A 17,044-nucleotide genomic window follows, 5' to 3' on the forward strand; every position below is an offset into this window, starting at 1 on the left:
GGACACCCTACCAGTAGACACACAACATATTCGGTTGTGGACGCAAAAAGACCCAGTTTTAGCCAAGATGAAGCATTTACTGCTAACAGGGGAACTGGAAAGACCAGTGGAGCCCCAGATGCACCCATACTGGAGCAGAAGGGACCAAATAACCGTAGAAGACGGTATCCTATTATGGGGAGCCCGGGTAATAGTCCCAGCTCAGGGCCGTCAGGCAATCTTAACCGAGTTACATCACGGACACCCAGGGGTGTCTAAAATGAAGATGCTAGCTTGAAGCTACGTTTGGTGGCCAGGTTTGGACATAGACATAGCAGCCTTAGTACATCGGTACCAGGAGTACCAACAGGGGCAAAGAGTGCCACCAGCGGCGCCATTGCAACCGTGGGAATGGCCAGGCAGACCGTGGACCCGCCTGCATATTGACCACGCCGGCCCTTTCATGGGCTCAATGTTGTTGGTGATAGTGGACGCCCACTCCAAATGGTTGGACGCCCACCGGGTAAACGCGGCAAGCACAGCATCGACAATTGAAAAGCTCAGGGCCTCGTTTGCAACACATGGACTTCCGGAGGTATTGGTGTCGGACAACGGAACGGCATTCACAAGTGGGGAATTTGGAAAATTCCTGAAGGAAAACGGAGTCCGTCGCATCAAAACGGCCCCTTACCATCCAGCGACCAACGGCCTGGCAGAGAGAGCGGTCCAGACACTTAAAGCGGGACTCAAGAAGCAGCCGGCAGCGTCAATGGACACAAAGCTCTCCCGCTGGCTGTTTGATTACAGGACAACACCGCATTCCACAACGGGCATACCGCCAGCTGAACTCTTCATGGGAAGGCGGCTGCGAACGAGGCTGAGTCTCCTTTTCCCAAATTTAACGGGGAAAGTGGAGAAACAACAGGAGGCCCAACGCAGGGGGCATGATAATAGTCGGCAGCAGAGACATTTCCAGGTGGGGGCACCGGTTTGGGTCAAGAATTATGCAAATGGACCAACGTGGGTCAAAGGCACGGTAGAGTGCCAAACAGGGCCCATATCCTATGAGGTTTCGATAGGAGGTAAGGTGCTGAAGGAACACCTAGACCAAATGAGGGCAGCGGAACCACACCTGGAGGCAGGCGAAGCAGGACCGCCTCAAGCTGGGATAGCCCAGACGGAAAGGATACCCACACCCCAGCCCCGAGCAATTTCTCCAGACCCCATCATCCAGTCGTCAGAGTCGGAGATGGACACGTTCGACGAGGCTGCCGCGACACCTTTCCCCAAGGAGGAGGAAGAACAACTTCCAAGGAGGTCGTCAAGGAAAAGACGGGCACCTATAAGGTACACCCCACCCACTTCGGAGAACGACCCGGCGGACGAGGACATGAGGAGCAGGAAGAAGCTCAGAGGAATGCCAGCTGGCAGGAATTCCTCGGACCTTGGGGGGGAGGGGTGTAATGAACTCCAATTGGCTTTATTGGTTGGCCAATTGGAGTATGAGCTCCCTCAATGATAGCTTATTGAGGGGGCCCATATAAGCACCTGTGTATGCTTTGTGAGCCAGTCTTAAGTTGACTGGACTGCTAGCAGCACTGTTTGTAGCTGCTCCTGTAATATCGTTATTGTAAATAAATATTGGTGTGGTGACGGAACTCCTGCCTCCTGTGGATTACTACAAGCTGGCCAGAGTTGATTGGAAGGGGAGCCTAGCAGGGAAGACAGTGCAACAGAAATGGCAGGAGTTTTGGGGGGTTATTCGGAAGCACCAAAGAAATTCATCCCAAGGAGGAGGAAACATGCAAAGGGAAGGACGAGGCTTCCATGGCTGACGAGGGATGTCAAGGACAACATAAAAGCAAAAGCGCAAAAGGTAGCAAGGATTAGTGGGAAGTCAGAGGATTGGAAAGCCTTTAAAAGTGAGCAGAGAACAACCAAAAAAGCAATAAGGGCAAGGGGAAAAGATGAAATATGAGTGTAAACTAGCTAGTAATATAAATGAAGATAGCAAGAGTTTTTTTCAATATATAAAAGGTATGAGAGGGAAAGAATAGACATTGGACCACTGGGAAATGAGGCTGGAGAAGTAGTAATAGGAAACAACGAAATGGCAAAGGAACTGAATAGTTACCTTGCGGCAGTCATCACGGTGGAAGACACCAGTGGGATACGAGAACTTAAGGAGAATCAGGGACAGAGGTGAGTGCAGTGGCCATCACTAAGGAGAAGGTTCTGGGGAAACTGAAAGGTCTGAAGGTGAATTAATCACCGGGACTAGATGGACGACACCCGAGTTCCAAAGGAAATAGTTGAGAAGATTTTGGAGGCAATTATGGTGATCTTTCAGGAATCACTGGTGGCTGGGTGGGTCCCAGCGGACTGGAAAATGGCTAAAATAATACCTCTGTTCTAAAAGGGAGGGAGGAAGAAGGCAGGAAAATATAGGCCGGTTAGCCTGACTTCGGTCATTGGTAAGATTTTAGAGTCCATTATTAAAGATGAGATTGCAGAGTACTTGGACTCTGCATGATAAAATAGGAATGAGCCAGCACAGCTTCATCAAGAGAAGGTCATGTCTGACAAATCTTTGAAGCGGTAACAAGGAAGTTGGACAAAGAAGTACCAGAGGACGTGGACTTCTTAGATTTTCAGAAGGCCTTTGACAAGGTGCCATATAGGAGGCTGTGAAATAAGTTAAGAGCCCATGGTGCTAAGGGTAAGATCCTGACATGGATAGAGGATTGGCTGATTACCAGGTGGTAGAGAGTGGGGATAAAGCATGGGCGGCACGGTGCACAGTGGTTAGCACTATTGCTTCACAGCGCCAGGGACCCTGGTTCGATTCCCAGCTTGCTTCACCATGTGCAGAGTCTGCATGTTCTCCCGTGTCTGCGTGGGTTTCCTCCGGGCGCTCTGGTTTCCTCCCACAAGACCCTAAGGACGTGCTGTTAGGTGATTTGGACATTCTAAATTCTCTCTCAATGTACCCGAACAGGGGCCAGAGTGTGGCGACTAGGGGCTTTTCACAGTAACTTCATTGCCGTGTTAATGTAAGCCTACTTGTGACACTAACAAAGATTATTTTTTTAATTTTTAAAGGGATCTTTTTCAGGATAACATCCGGTGACTAGTGGTGCGTCTCAGGGGTCAATGTTATGACCAGAACTTTTCACAATATACATTAACGGTCTGAAAGATGTAACTGCGGACACTGCTAAATTTGCAGATGGTACAAAGATAAGCAGAAAGATAGGTAGTATTGAGGAAGTAGGGGGGCTGCAGAAGGACTTGGACAAGCTAGGAGAGTGGGTAAAGAAGTGGCAGATGGAATACAATGTGGAAAAGTATGAGGTTATGCACCTTTCTAGGAAGATTTCTAAATGGGAAAAAGCTTAAGAAATCAGAAGCACAAAGGGACTGGGGAGTCCTAGTTCAAGATTATCTGAAGATAAATATGTGGGTTCAGTCGGCAGTTAGGAAGACAAATGTAATGTTAGCATTCATGTCGAGGGTTAGAATACAAGAGCAAGGATGTACTTCTGAAGCTGTATGAGGCTCTGGTCAGACCCCATTTGGAATATTTTGAACAGTTTTGGGCCCTGTATCTAAGGCAGGATGTGCAGGCCTTGGAAAAGGTCCAGAAGAAGTTCACAAGGATGATCCCTGGAAGGGAGAGCTAGTCATATGAGGCACTGGGTCTGTTCGTTGGAGTTTAGAAGGATGAGGGGGATCTTATTGATTCTTACAGGATACTGAGAGGCCTAGATAAAGTGGACGTGGAGAGGATGTTTCCACTGGTAGAAAACTAGATCCTGAGGGCACAGCCTCAGACTGAAGGGACAATTCTTTAAAACAGATGAGGAGGAATTTCTTCAGCCAGAGGGTGGTGAATCTGTGGAACTCTTTGCTGCAGAAGGCTGTGGAGGCCAAATCATTGAGTGTCTTTAAGACAGAAATAGATGGGTTCTTGCTTAATAAGGAGGTCAGGGGCTATGGGGAGAAGGCAGGGGAATGGGGATGAGAAACATATCAGCCATGATTGAATGGTGGAGCAGATCCGATGGGCCAAGTGACCTAATTCTGCTCCTATGTCTTATGATTTTCTGGTCTTATTCCAAGAGCCTCCATTATCAGGACCAGTGTATTCTCCACTAGCTGTTTGAGCGTTCCCATCGTCACCTTTCCATGTTCAAAATGCTTGGCAAACTGCTGCTCAAACTCCATCACCATCACCTCAGCACGCGTGTCCACCCTATTGTCTCCAATACGCCAGCTAGTCAATGGGGTTTCCCATTGTGGGGCAGTCCCACGCCGTAGTTTGCTTATCACCGCAACCAATCCACAGCAGGCACTATCTCCCTGGCTCTGCAATCAAAACTCGAACACCTCACTTTTCATTTTTTTGACTTTTTAGGTTGATGTATTTTGTTGCGATGTGTTTTTCTTGTTCTTTTTCGAGGTCTCCCTGAATATTTCCTTTTTGGGCTTCTTGTTTGGTTGGAGGTTTGGTAGGGGGAGAATAAAAAAGAAAATAGTTTAAAAGTTGTGGTTATGATGGGGGTCTCGGGGGAATTTTTTTGCAATCTTCTGTGTGTGGAGGGGAAGGGCTGAGAGTGCCTAGTACTCATCTCTATCTGTTTGATTTAAATAGCACTATTGTTGGGGACGTCTTTGACTTGTCTAGAGTATGTGCTTAAGCAGGGCTGGTTTGGGGAAGTGGTATGGATGGGCCAGGGGAGAGGGGAACCAGGGAACAATAGGTGAGAGACACACTGGTGCTGAAGCTGGGAGCCACCAGGCTAGCTGGGTGGGCTAGTCAACGGAAGCCAGGTTGGGGGGGTTCATTTAGTTAGATTAGAGCAGGGGTTAGGTGGTAGGATGGTGTTACTGGGAGGGGAGGGGGGAAGTTGATCTGCTGACGAGGATGGAAGCTGGTCATGGCAACAGTAGGGAGGTCATGGGTGGAGCCGGCCAGGAGACGGGCCAGAGGAAGCGTGACACATAGCTGGAGGGCTGGCCAAGGAAAGGGGATGGCTGATTGGCAAAAGGGGGGGGGGGGGCGAAGTGCCCTCTCCCCAACCATGTTAATCACCTGAAATGTTAGAGGGCTAAACGGGCCAGTGAAGAGGGCGTGTGTGTTCACGCATCTGCGGGTTCTGAAGGTGGATGTACTCATGCTGCAGGAGACGCACCGGAAATTGGCAGACCAGGTTAGGTTAAGGAAGGGCTGGGTTAGTCAGGTCTTTCATTCAAGGCTCAACACTAAGGCTAGGGAGGTTGCGATCCTGATTAATAAAAGGGTTCAATTTGAGGCGGAGGGTACAGTTGTGGATGGGGGCGGCAGATTTGTTATGGTTAAGGATAAGCTCGAAGGGGTGAGTAGTCTTGGTCAGTGTGGATGCCCCTAATTGGGACAATGTGGATTTTATCAGGAGGTTGCTAGGGAAGATCCCTGACTTGGACTCATGCAAACTGATTATGGGTGGGGACTTTAACACAGCCAGGATCGGTTGTCTTCAAAAACGGGCAGGTTGCCAGCGATGGCAAAGGAACCTAGAGGGTTCATGGAGCAAATGGGGGGAGCTGATGCGTGGATATTAGCCGGTCGCCGGCGAAGGAGTTTTCGTATTACTCCCACGTCCATAAGGTGTATTCTCGAATTGATTTCTTTGTCATGAGTAGGGACTTGCTGGCCGGGATAGTGGGGGCAGAATATTCGGCAATTACCATATCGGACCATGCTCTGCACTGGGTAGACCTAGGGATTTGTAAGGATAGCTTTCAGCGCTCACAATGGAGGTTGGAAGTTGGATTGCTTGCAGACAAGGCGGTGTGTGAGAGACTTAGGAAATGCATGCAGAATTACCTGCAGGAAAATGATACCGGAGAAGTCTCAGCAGCAGTGCTCTGGGAGGCACTGAAGGCAGTGGTGATAGGGGAGCTGATCTCAATCCGGGCTCATAGGGACAGGACAGATAGGGCAGAAACGGACCGACTGGTTCAGGAAATTTTACGGACAGACAGAAGCTAATCGGAATCCCCGAGGCCAGAGTTACTCAGGAAATGACAGAGGCTGTAGGCTGAGTTTGGGGCACTGACCATAGGCAAGGCTATAGAGCAGCTTACAAAGGCAAAAGGAGTGATATATGAGCATGGAGTGAAGGCCAGCAGAATGCTCGCGCAACAATTAAGGAAGAGAGAAGCAGCTAGGGAGATAGGAAGAATAGCGGATGAGGAGGGAAATTTGGTGGGGGACCCAGACGGGCTGAACAAGGTGTTCAGGGACTTTTATAGTAAGCTGTACACTTCGGAACCCCCCCCCCCCCCCCCCAGGGGACTGGAGGGGATGAGGCGATTTCTGGACGGACTGACCTTCCCAAGAGTAGGTAGGGGGTTGGTCGAAGGACTGGGGGCCCTGGTTAGGATCGAAGAGGCATTGTTGGGCCTGAAGCCTGAAGGTCATGCAGTCAGGTAAAGCCCCGGGGCCGGATAGGTATCCAGTGGAGTTTTACAAAACGTTTGCCAAGATAGTGGGGCCGGTGCTGGTCAGGGTTTTCAACGAGGCAAGAGACAGAGGGGTTCTACCCCCGACGATGTCGCAGGCCACTATTTTGCTTATTCTGAAACGGGATAAAGACCCAGAGGCTTGTGGGTCTTACAGGCCGATCTCCTTGATCAACGCAAATGCTAAGTTACTGGCCAAGATCTTGGCGACTAGAATTGAGGACTGTATACCGGACGTAAGTGCTGAGGACCAAACTGGGTTCGTTAAGGGTAGGCAACTGGTGGCCAATCTAAGAAGGCTGCTTAATGTGATCATGATGCCCCTGGAGAGCAGGGAGGCAGAGATAGTGGGAGCTATGGATGCGGAAAAGGCGAGTGAGACTATCTGTGGGAGGTGCTGGCAAGGTTCGGGTTCGGGAGGGGTTCATTGACTGGATTAGGCTGTTATATCAGGCCCCAGAGGCTAGTCTAAGGACGAACAGGACGACATCAGATTACTTCAGACTGCACCGCGGGACAAGACAGGGTTGCCCTCTCTCCCCACTGCTGTTTGCGTTGGCCATAGAGCCGCTGGCAATTGGTTTGAGAGGCCTATATGAAGATAGAACATAGACATAGAACAGTGCAGCACAGAACAGGCCCTTCGGCCCTCAATGTTGTGCTGAGCCATGATCACCCTACTCAAACCCACGTATCCACTCTATACCCGTAACCGAACAAACCCCCCTTAACCTTACTTTTATTAGGACACTACGGGCAATTTAGCATGGCCAATCCACCTAACCCGCACATCTTTGGACTGTGGGAGGGAACCGGAGCACCCGGAGGAAACCCACGCTCACAGGGGGAGGACGTGCAGACTCCACACAGACAGTGACCCAGCCGGGAATCGAACCTGGGACCCTGGAACTGTGAAGCATTTATGCTAACCACCATGCTACCCTGCTGCCCCGAGTTAGGGAGTTACAGTGTAGGTACACACACAGTGCTGTTAGGAAGGGAGTTCCAGTGTAGGTACACTCACAGTGCTGTTAGGGAGTTACAGTGTAGGTACACCCACCGTGCTACATAGAACATAGAACACTACAGCGCAGTACGGGCCCTTCGGCCCTCGATGTTGCGCCGACCTGTGAAACCATCTGAAGCCTATCTGACCTACACTATTCCATTTTCATCCATATGTCTATCCAGTGACCACTTAAATGCCCTTAAAGTTGGCGAGTCTACTACTGTTGCAGGCAGGGTGTTCCACACCCCTACTACTCTCTGAGTAAAGAAACTGCCTCTGACATCAGTCCTATATCTCTCACCCCTCAATTTAAAGCTATGTCCCCTCGTGTTCGTCATCACCATCCGAGGAAAAAGACTCTCACTGTCCACCCTATCTAACCCTCTGACTATCTTATATGTCTCTATTAAGTCACCTCTCAGCCTTCTCCTCTCTAACGAAAACAACCTCAATTCCCTGAGCCTTTCCTCGTAAGACCTTCCCTCCATACCAGGCAACATCCTAGTAAATCTCCTCTGAACCCTTTCCAAAGCTTCCACATCCTTCCTATAATGTGGTGACCAGAACTGCACGCAGTACTCCAGGTGTGGCCGCACCAGAGTTATGTACAGCTGCAGCATGACCCTGTGGTTCCGAAACTCAATCCCCCTGCTTATAAAGGCTAGCACACCATATGCCTTCTTAACAGCCCTATTAACCTGGGTGGCAACTTTCAAGGATTTATGTACCTGGATGCCGAGATCTCTCTGTTCATCTACACTACCAAGAATCTTGCCATTAGCCCAGTACTCTGCATTCCTGTTACTCCTTCCAAAGTGAACCACCTCACACTTTTCCGCATTAAACTCCATCTGCCACCTCTCAGCCCAGCTCTGCAGCTTATCTATGTCCCTCTGTATCCTATAACATCCTTCAGCACTATCCACAACTCCACCGACCTTCGTGTCATCTGCAAATTTACTAACCCATCCTTCTACACCCTCTTCCAGGTCATTTATAAAAATGACAAACAGCAGTGGCCCCAAAACAGATCCTTGCGGTACACCACTAGTAACTGAACTCCAGGATGAACATTTGCCATCAACCACCACCCTCTGTCTTCTTTCAGCTAGCCAATTACTGATCCAAACCGCTAAATCACCTTCAATTCCATACTTCCTTATTTTCTGCAATAGCCTACCGTGGGGAACCTTATCAAACGCCTTACTGAAATCCATATACACCACATCAACAGCTTTACCCTGATCCACCTGTTTGGTCACCTTCTCAAAAAACTCAATAAGGTTTGTGAGACATGACCTACCCTTCACAAAACCGTGTTGAGTATCGCTAATCAACTTGTTCTTTTCAAGATGATTATAAACCCTATCTCTTATAACCTTTTCCAACATTTTACCCACAACCGAAGTAAGGCTCACAGGTCTATAATTACCAGGGTTGTCTCTACTCCCCTTCTTGAACAAGGGGACAACATTTGCTATCCTCCAGTCTTCCGGCACTATTCCTGTCGACAAAGACGACATAAATATCAAGGACAAAGGCTCTGCAATCTCCTCCCTGGCTTCCCAGAGAATCCTAGGATAAATCCCATCTGGCCCAGGGGACTTATCTATTTTGACATTTTCTAAAATTGCTAACACCTCCTCCTTTTGAACCTCAATTCCATCTAGCCTGGTCAACTGAACCTGAGTGTTCTCCTCGACAACATTGTCTTTCTCCAGTGTAAACACTGACGAAAAATATCCATTGAATGCTTCCCCTATCTCCTCTGATTCCACACACAACTTTCCACTACTATCCTTGATTGGCCCTAATCTTACTCGAGTCATTCTTTTGTTCCTGATATACCTATAGAAAGCCTTAGGGTTTTCCTTGATCCTATCCGCCAACGACTTTTCGTGTCCTCTCCTCGCTCTTCTTAACTCTCCCTTTAGGTCCTTCCTGGCTAACTTGTAACTCTCAAGTGCCCTAACTGAGCCTTCATGTCTCATCCTAACATAAGCCTTCTTCTTCCTCTTGACAAGTGCTTCAACTTCCTTAGTAAACCACGGCTCCCTTGCTCGACAACTTCCTCCCTGCCTGACAGGTACATACTTATCAAGGACACGCAGTAGCTGTTCCTTGAAAAAGCTCCACATTTCGATTGTACCCATCCCCTGCAGTTTCCTTCCCATCCTATACCACCTAAATCTTGCCGAATAGCATCATAATTGCCTTCCCCCCAGCTATAATTCTTGCCTTGCGGTATATACCTATCCCTGCCCATTGCTAAAGTAAACATAACCGAGTTGTGATCACTATCACCAAAGTGCTCACCTACATCTAAATCTAACACCTGGCCGGGTTCATTACCCAGTACCAAATCCAATGTGGCCTCGCCCCTTGTTGGTCTGTCTACATACTGTGTCAGAAAACCCTCCTGCACACACTGCACAAAAACTGACCCATCTATAGTACTCGAACTATAGTATTTCCAGTCAATATTTGGAAAGTTAAAGTCCCCCATAACAACTACCCTGTTACTCTCGCTCCTGTCAAGAATCATCTTTGCAATCCTTTCCTCGACATCTCTGGGACTATTCGGAGGTCTATAGACAACTCCCAACAGGGTGACCTCTCCTCTACTGTTCCTAACCTCGGCCCATACTGCCTCAGTAGACGAGTCCTCAAGCGTCCTTTCTGCCGCCGTAATACTTTCCTTGATTAACAATGCCACACCCCCCCCTCTTTTACCATCTTCTCTGTTCTTACAGAAACATCTAAATCCTGGAACCTGCAACAACCATTCCTGTCCCTGCTCTACCCATGTCTCCGAAATCGCCACAACATCGAGATCCCAGGTACCAACCCATGCTGCAAGCTCACCCACCTTATTCCGGATGCTCCTGGCGTTGAAGTAGACACACTTCAAACCAGCGTCCTGCTTGCCGGTGCCCTCTTTCGAACTTTTAACCCTATCCCTGACCTCACTACTCTCAACATCCTGTACACTGGGACTACAATTTAGGTTCCCATCCCCCTGCTGAATTAGTTTAAACCCCCCCGAAGAGCACTAGCAAATCTCCCCCCCAAGGCGTGGCGTGAAGTTTCAGTTGGGGCGCTTGATAGTTACAAGGAAGCGAGGAAGGATCTAAAGAGAGAGCTGAGACAAGCAAGGAGGGGACATGAGAAGTCTTTGGCAGGTAGGATCAAGGAAAACCCAAAAGCTTTCTATAGGTATGTCAGGAATAAAAGAATGACTAGGGTAAGAGTAGGGCCAGTCAAGGACAGTGGTGGGAAGTTGTGTGTGGAGGCTGAGGAGATAAGCGAGATACTAAATGAATACTTTTCGTCAGTATTCACTCAAGAAAAAGATAATATTGTGGAGGAGAATGCTGAGACCCAGGCTATTAGAATAGATGGCATTGAGGTGCGTAGGGAAGAAGTGTTGGCAATTCTGGACAAGGTGAAAATAGATAAGTCCCCGGGGCCGGATGGGATTTATCCTAGGATTCTCTGGGAAGCCAGGGAAGCGATTGCTGAGCCTTTGGCTTTGATTTTTATGTCATCATTGGCTACAGGAATAGTACCAGAGGACTGGAGGATAGCAAATGTGGTCCCTTTGTTCAAGAAGGGGAGTAGAGATAACCCCGGTAACTATAGGCCGGTGAGCCTAACGTCTGTGGTGGGTAAAGTCTTGGAGAGGATTATAAAAGATACGATTTATAATCACCTAGATAGGAATAATATGATTAGGGACAGTCAGCATGGTTTTGTGAAGGGTAGGTCATGCCTCACAAACCTTATCGAGTTCTTTGAGAAGGTGACTGAACAGGTAGACGAGGGTAGAGCAGTTGATGTGGTGTATATGGATTTCAGTAAAGCGTTTGATAAGGTTCCCCAAGGTCGGCTATTGCAGAAAATACGGAGGCTGGGGATTGAGGGTGATTTAGAGATGTGGATCAGAAATTGGCTAGTTGAAAGAAGACAGAGAGTGGTAGTTGATGGAAAATGTTCAGAATGGAGTTCAGTTACGAGTGGCGTACCACAAGGATCTGTTCTGGGGCCGTTGCTGTTTGTCATTTTTATAAATGACCTAGAGGAGGGCGCAGAAGGATGGGTGAGTAAATTTGCAGAAGACACTAAAGTCAGTGGAGTTGTAGACAGTGCGGAAGGATGTTGCAGGTTACAGAGGGACATAGATAAGCTGCAGAGCTGGGCTGAGAAGTGGCAAATGGAGTTTAATGTGGAGAAGTGTGAGGTGATTCACTTTGGAAAGAATAACAGGAATGCGGAATATTTGGCTAATGGTAAAATTCTTGGTAGTGTGGATGAGCAGAGGGATCTCGGTGTCCATGTACATAGATCCCTGAAAGTTGCCACCCAGGTTGATAGGGTTGTGAAGAAGGCCTATGGTGTGTTGGCCTTTATTGGTAGAGGGATTGAGTTCCGGAGCCATGAGGTCATGTTGCAGTTGTACAAAACTCTAGTACGGCCGCATTTGGAGTATTGCGTACAGTTCTGGTCGCCTCATTATAGGAAGGACGTGGAAGCTTTGGAACGGGTGCAGAGGAGATTTACCAGGATGTTGCCTGGTATGGAGGGAAAATCTTATGAGGAAAGGCTGATGGACTTGAGGTTGTTTTCGTTAGAGAGAAGAAGGTTAAGAGGTGACTTAATAGAGGCATACAAAATGATCAGAGGGTTAGATAGGGTGGACAGCGAGAGCCTTCTCCCGCGGATGGAGGTGGCTAGCACGAGGGGACATAGCCTTAAATTGAGGGGTAATAGATATAGGACAGAGGTCAGAGGTGGGTTTTTTACGCAAAGAGTGGTGAGGCCGTGGAATGCCCTACCTGCAACAGTAGTGAACACGCCAACATTGAGGGCATTTAAAAATTTATTGGATAAGCATATGGATGATAAGGGCATAGTTTAGGTTAGATGGCCTTTAGATTTTTTCCATGTCGGTGCAACATCGAGGGCCGAAGGGCCTGTACTGCGCTGTATCGTTCTATGTTCTATGTTCTATGTCCCGGGTTTTGAAAACTGGGGTGATAATGAGTCCTGAGGTGGCAATCTTTGGAGTGTCGGAGAACCCGGGAATCCAGGAGGAGAAGGAGGCCGACGTCTTGGCCTTTGCTGCCCTGATAGCCCGGTGACGAATACTGTTGGCATGGTGGGACTCAAAGCCCCCAAAGACCGAAGCATGACGATTGAATATGGCGAGCTTTCTCGGTCTAGAAAAGGTTAAGTTCGCCTTGAGAGGTTCACTATCGGGGTTCGCCCGGAGGTGGCAGCCATTCATTGACTTCTTCGTGGAGAATTAATCATTAGAAGGGTGGGGGGGGGGGCTAGGGCAGTGTAGAGTAGGGGGTGGTTTAGGCAGGTCCTTGCAAGAACGGAGTTGTGGTTTGTACTATGCGTTACTTGCTTTTCCTTTTGTACAGTACTATACAATGTCATTGTTTTATATGCCAAAAATACCTCAATAAAATTGTCTTTAAAAAAAACACTCGAACACCTCAACAAGGACACATATGTAAGACTGCTGTTCGTCGATTGCAGCTCCGCCTTCAACACCATTATCCCGACAAGACTAATGACCAAACTCCGCAATCTTGGACTTGACCCCTCCCTGTGCAGCTGGATCCTCGACCTCCTCACTAATCTGTCAGGATAGGCAACAGCACCACCTCCGCAGTAGTCCTCAACACCGGGCCCCGCAAGGATGTGTGCTCAGTCCTCTACTGTACTCCCTATACACACATGACTGTGTGCAAGATTTGACTCCAACTCAATCTATAAATTTGCGGATGATATGACTGTGGTGGGCCATATCTCAAACAATGACGAATCAGACTACAGGAGGGAGATAAATCACTTGGATGCATGGTGTACTCTCTTATAGCCAAGTTCCGCACACATGAGTATGGCCTCAACCGGGACCTTGGATTCATGTTGCATTACATTCACCCCCCACCATCTGGCCTGGGCTTGCTAAATCCTACCATCTGTCCTGGCCTGAGACAATTCACACCTATTTAACCTGTGATTATCCCTCTCTCCAGTTGCTCCATCTAGACTTGTCAAGACTTAATTACCTGCAAAGATTCGCATTCAAAGTATCATCTTGCATCTTTGACTTTGTCTATGTATCTGTTTCTGGAACCCACATCTTCATTCATCTGAGGAAGGAGCTGTGCTCCAAAAGTTGGTGATTCAAAACAAACCTGTTTGACTTTAACCATGTGTTGTAAGACTTCTTACTGTGCTCATTTAGAGTAGTTCCAGTAGAATTCACTGAACACATATAGTAGTTATTGCCTGTATAATTATCTGTTAGTTATCATTCCCCATGTTTGTCAATAAATCATCTTTCTAGTTAAACAACTAGATTTTCTGTGTATCTGTGTATCTCAATACAACAGCCATATCACAGAACACAACACCAGTGGCTGTGCGTGACCTTCTCCTGGGCGCTGTGGGGGAGAGGGGAGGGGGGATGCTGGAAACAGACAAAGACAGTGTTAGACAGTCCAACGCATGCAGCCCAGGGGTGGGTAGCTGGTGGCCTCAGTATGGATACGGGCAGGTAGTGCAGGGTAGGGGTTCGGCCACCCTCTGGGGGGAGGGAATGGATTACGGATGTGTAAGTTAGAGGTTGGTGCCAGGGGCACAGTGCTGCCTACTCACCCTGGCTGCTCTCCTTACTGCCATCTTGTTGGCTGGGATGGTGTGTGTGGAGGGTGAAGCGTATATATGCAGCTGCAGCTTGTCAGTTTCCTGAGTGTCAATCGCAAAACCGGTGAATCCAGCACCATTTCTCATTAGAATCAATTCTGTTCCACATGGCACTGGGTTAGCCCCTCAACAGTTGTGGAATCGGTCCCGGTGCGGCACCAGTTTTGCTGTCGCGCAAATCCATGTGATGTGATCCATAAGTGTGAGCTAACAGGCAGTCAGCAGTATTATTGTCTGCCGATTAACGTTTGTGATAATGTTCATCTGGTAAAAGTAACACATGCGCTCTATATACTGTGTCCAATCCTCTAAATTTATGTCGAACACGTCCAATAAAGGCATATTCGTTAAAAAAAATCCCAACCTTAGTCCAACAGAGTAAAGGAGGTGGTTTACTCAATGGTGTAGCAGTGTCAACAGTAATGCAGTTGTTTCCTTGTTGCCAGTTTAGTAGGCCACAAACGAGTCCAGACCAATTTTGTAAAAAGAAAACTTGGGTTTATTGCAAAGCAGTCCTATTTACAATTTACATCATATCCCAGCCGGGTCTGCTCTGCTGATTGCATACCTGGTTGACTTTGCCCAGATCTTAATCATGAATGATTTCGGCTCCACTCCCCTCACGGGGGAGTTCGTATTTAGCGAGACTCAAGGGGAGGCTGATTGCTCCAACCCCATAGGTCTTGTGTAGGTTATAATATTGAGGCTTTTCTCCATGAAGGGCGAGAGGAAATTCGATAGAGATATCCAAAATCATATAGCTTCTGGACAGAGTAGATAGAAACTGTTCCCATTGATTTAATGATTGAGAACCAGAGGATTCTGATTTAAAGTGAATAGTAAAAGACGCAATGGTAACATGAGGAAAAATGTTTTCGAGCAGCAAGTGGTTAGGATCTGGAAGCCACTGACTGCACTGCAAATGTGGTGGAGGTATATTCAATCATTGCTTTGAAAATGAATCATTATCTGAAGAGGAAAAACATTGCAAGATCACCAGAATGAGGTGAGATAATGACACAAGGTAACATTCTTGCAGAAAGCCAGCACAGACACAATGGGTCAAATAGCCTCCTTCTATGCTGTAACCATTTTATGATGTCTCAGCCCTAATTTTAAATCCCATGGGAGTCTTGTAGATGGTGGCTGAAGCTGACAGGAACTTTTCTTCGTACATTTTAAGTCCTGAGCCTCATCTGCATCATCCATCTCTTGCCCGACCTGTGAAGTACCTGCTGATAAACAGGCCAGAGCAAAATTGAATGAAAAGGTTTCAGCAAAGGGATTTTTTCGGGGACCAGTTCATAGAAAATGATGCTGTATTTCCTAATCCTCTACAGATTTGTAGCTTGTGGGCAACATCTATTATGATACGAACTTTGTTTTCATTGTTTGAATGTATTTAATCCGCATACTTTCATCTTTATAGTACAGTTCCTTAGCTGATCTCTGAAAACATTTCACAATATCAAGAGTAATGGGATGGAAACACAGTAAAATTGATCTGTTATATTTTTTATTGCAAGGTCAAAGAGTAAGAAACTGGTCGTGTTACAGACACATCTACAGACAGTCCAACAGGAAATGGAGGTGCTGCAATCTCGGCAAAAAATCATTTATAAGGAATTAGAGAATGACATGGACAGACTGCAAGAAGTAGTGCAGAAAGTATGTGAACTACATCGTAACAGAGGTACGTCACATTTCCTTGTCTCAGTTTCATTGGTTAAAGATCATCATGTGATTTGGTTGTAAAAAGGAATTTTCAGCTTAAACTCTTGGATTGGATTTAATCAGCAACTTTCTGTTTGGGAACATTGAAGACCATGATGGAAATAAAAGTCTGCTCCAATCATTCAAATAACATCTGAAAGGGTTAAAGTAATATTTAAATTGTAGGCCAGAAATTCAGACCCATAAAGCCACTGGAAATGGAGTTACAGGATACTTACCTGAGGGAAATTTGCATACGTGCAGTGCGGTCAGCCTAATTTGAAGGTGTACCTGCGAAGGAGACCCAAGGAGTTTGAGTGAAGGCAAGCATCCAGCAGAGGGCAGCAGAGCAGAGCTACTGATCAGCTGTTCTGGGGAAATTTGCATATGTGCAGTGCGGTCAGCCTAATTTGAAGGTGGTTTGTGGAGGGGCTGTTGTCAAGTGACAGTTAAACCCAAAACACTTCATCAATGTTTCCCACCCTACCTCCTCCTCTAACCAAAAAAGAAAACCCCACGGTCGTTGGGAAGTGGGAGCAGGGGCCTGTCGTGAAGGTGAGTGAGTGCCTTTAAATTTGCTTACCTTTCAGCGGGAGCAGGGTTTGAGGGAATATCAGGTAAGCTCTTCCTTTATTTTTATTTTTCTTGTTTTTTTTTTAAATCTAGAGGTGATGTCAGGGAAGGCAGTACAATGCTCCTCCTGCAGAATGTTTGAGGTGAGGGACACCGTCAGTGTCCCTGCTGATTTCATCTGTGGGAAGTGCACCCAACTCCAGCTCCTCAAAAACCATGTTAGGGACCTGGAGCTTGAGCTGGATGAACTTCGGATCATTCGGGAGGCAGGGGGGGTCATAGATAGGAGCTTCAGGGAAGTAGTTACACCAAAGACTGGAGATAGATGGGTAACTGTAAGAGGGACTGGGAAGAAGCAGTCAGTGCAGGGACCCCCTGCAGTCGTTCCCCTGAGTAACAAGTATACCGTTTTGGATACTTGTGGGAGGGGGGGGACTTACCAGGGGTAAGCCATGGGGTACGGGCCTCTGGCACGGAGTCTGTCCCTGTTGCTCAGAAGGGAAGCGGGGAAAGGAGTAGAACATTAGTAATTGGGGACTC

At 47.5% G+C, this 17,044-nt stretch overlaps 1 protein-coding gene across 4 annotated transcripts in view; it reads left to right on the top strand.

Moving 5' to 3' along the window:
• The window catches only part of LOC119967483 (transient receptor potential cation channel subfamily A member 1-like), a 645,844-nt gene that overhangs the window by 539,958 nt on the left and 88,842 nt on the right, over nt 1-17,044 (top strand). For all 4 annotated transcript variants that reach the window (XM_038800105.1, XM_038800113.1, XM_038800133.1 and 1 more), the window contains one exon: nt 15,745-15,911. In XM_038800105.1, coding sequence (XP_038656033.1) covers nt 15,745-15,911 — 167 coding nt within the window. The remainder of the gene's footprint in view (nt 1-15,744; nt 15,912-17,044) is intronic.

Source organism: Scyliorhinus canicula, chromosome 1 (assembly GCF_902713615.1).
Source record: "Scyliorhinus canicula chromosome 1, sScyCan1.1, whole genome shotgun sequence".
Classification (NCBI taxonomy): domain Eukaryota; kingdom Metazoa; phylum Chordata; class Chondrichthyes; order Carcharhiniformes; family Scyliorhinidae; genus Scyliorhinus; species Scyliorhinus canicula.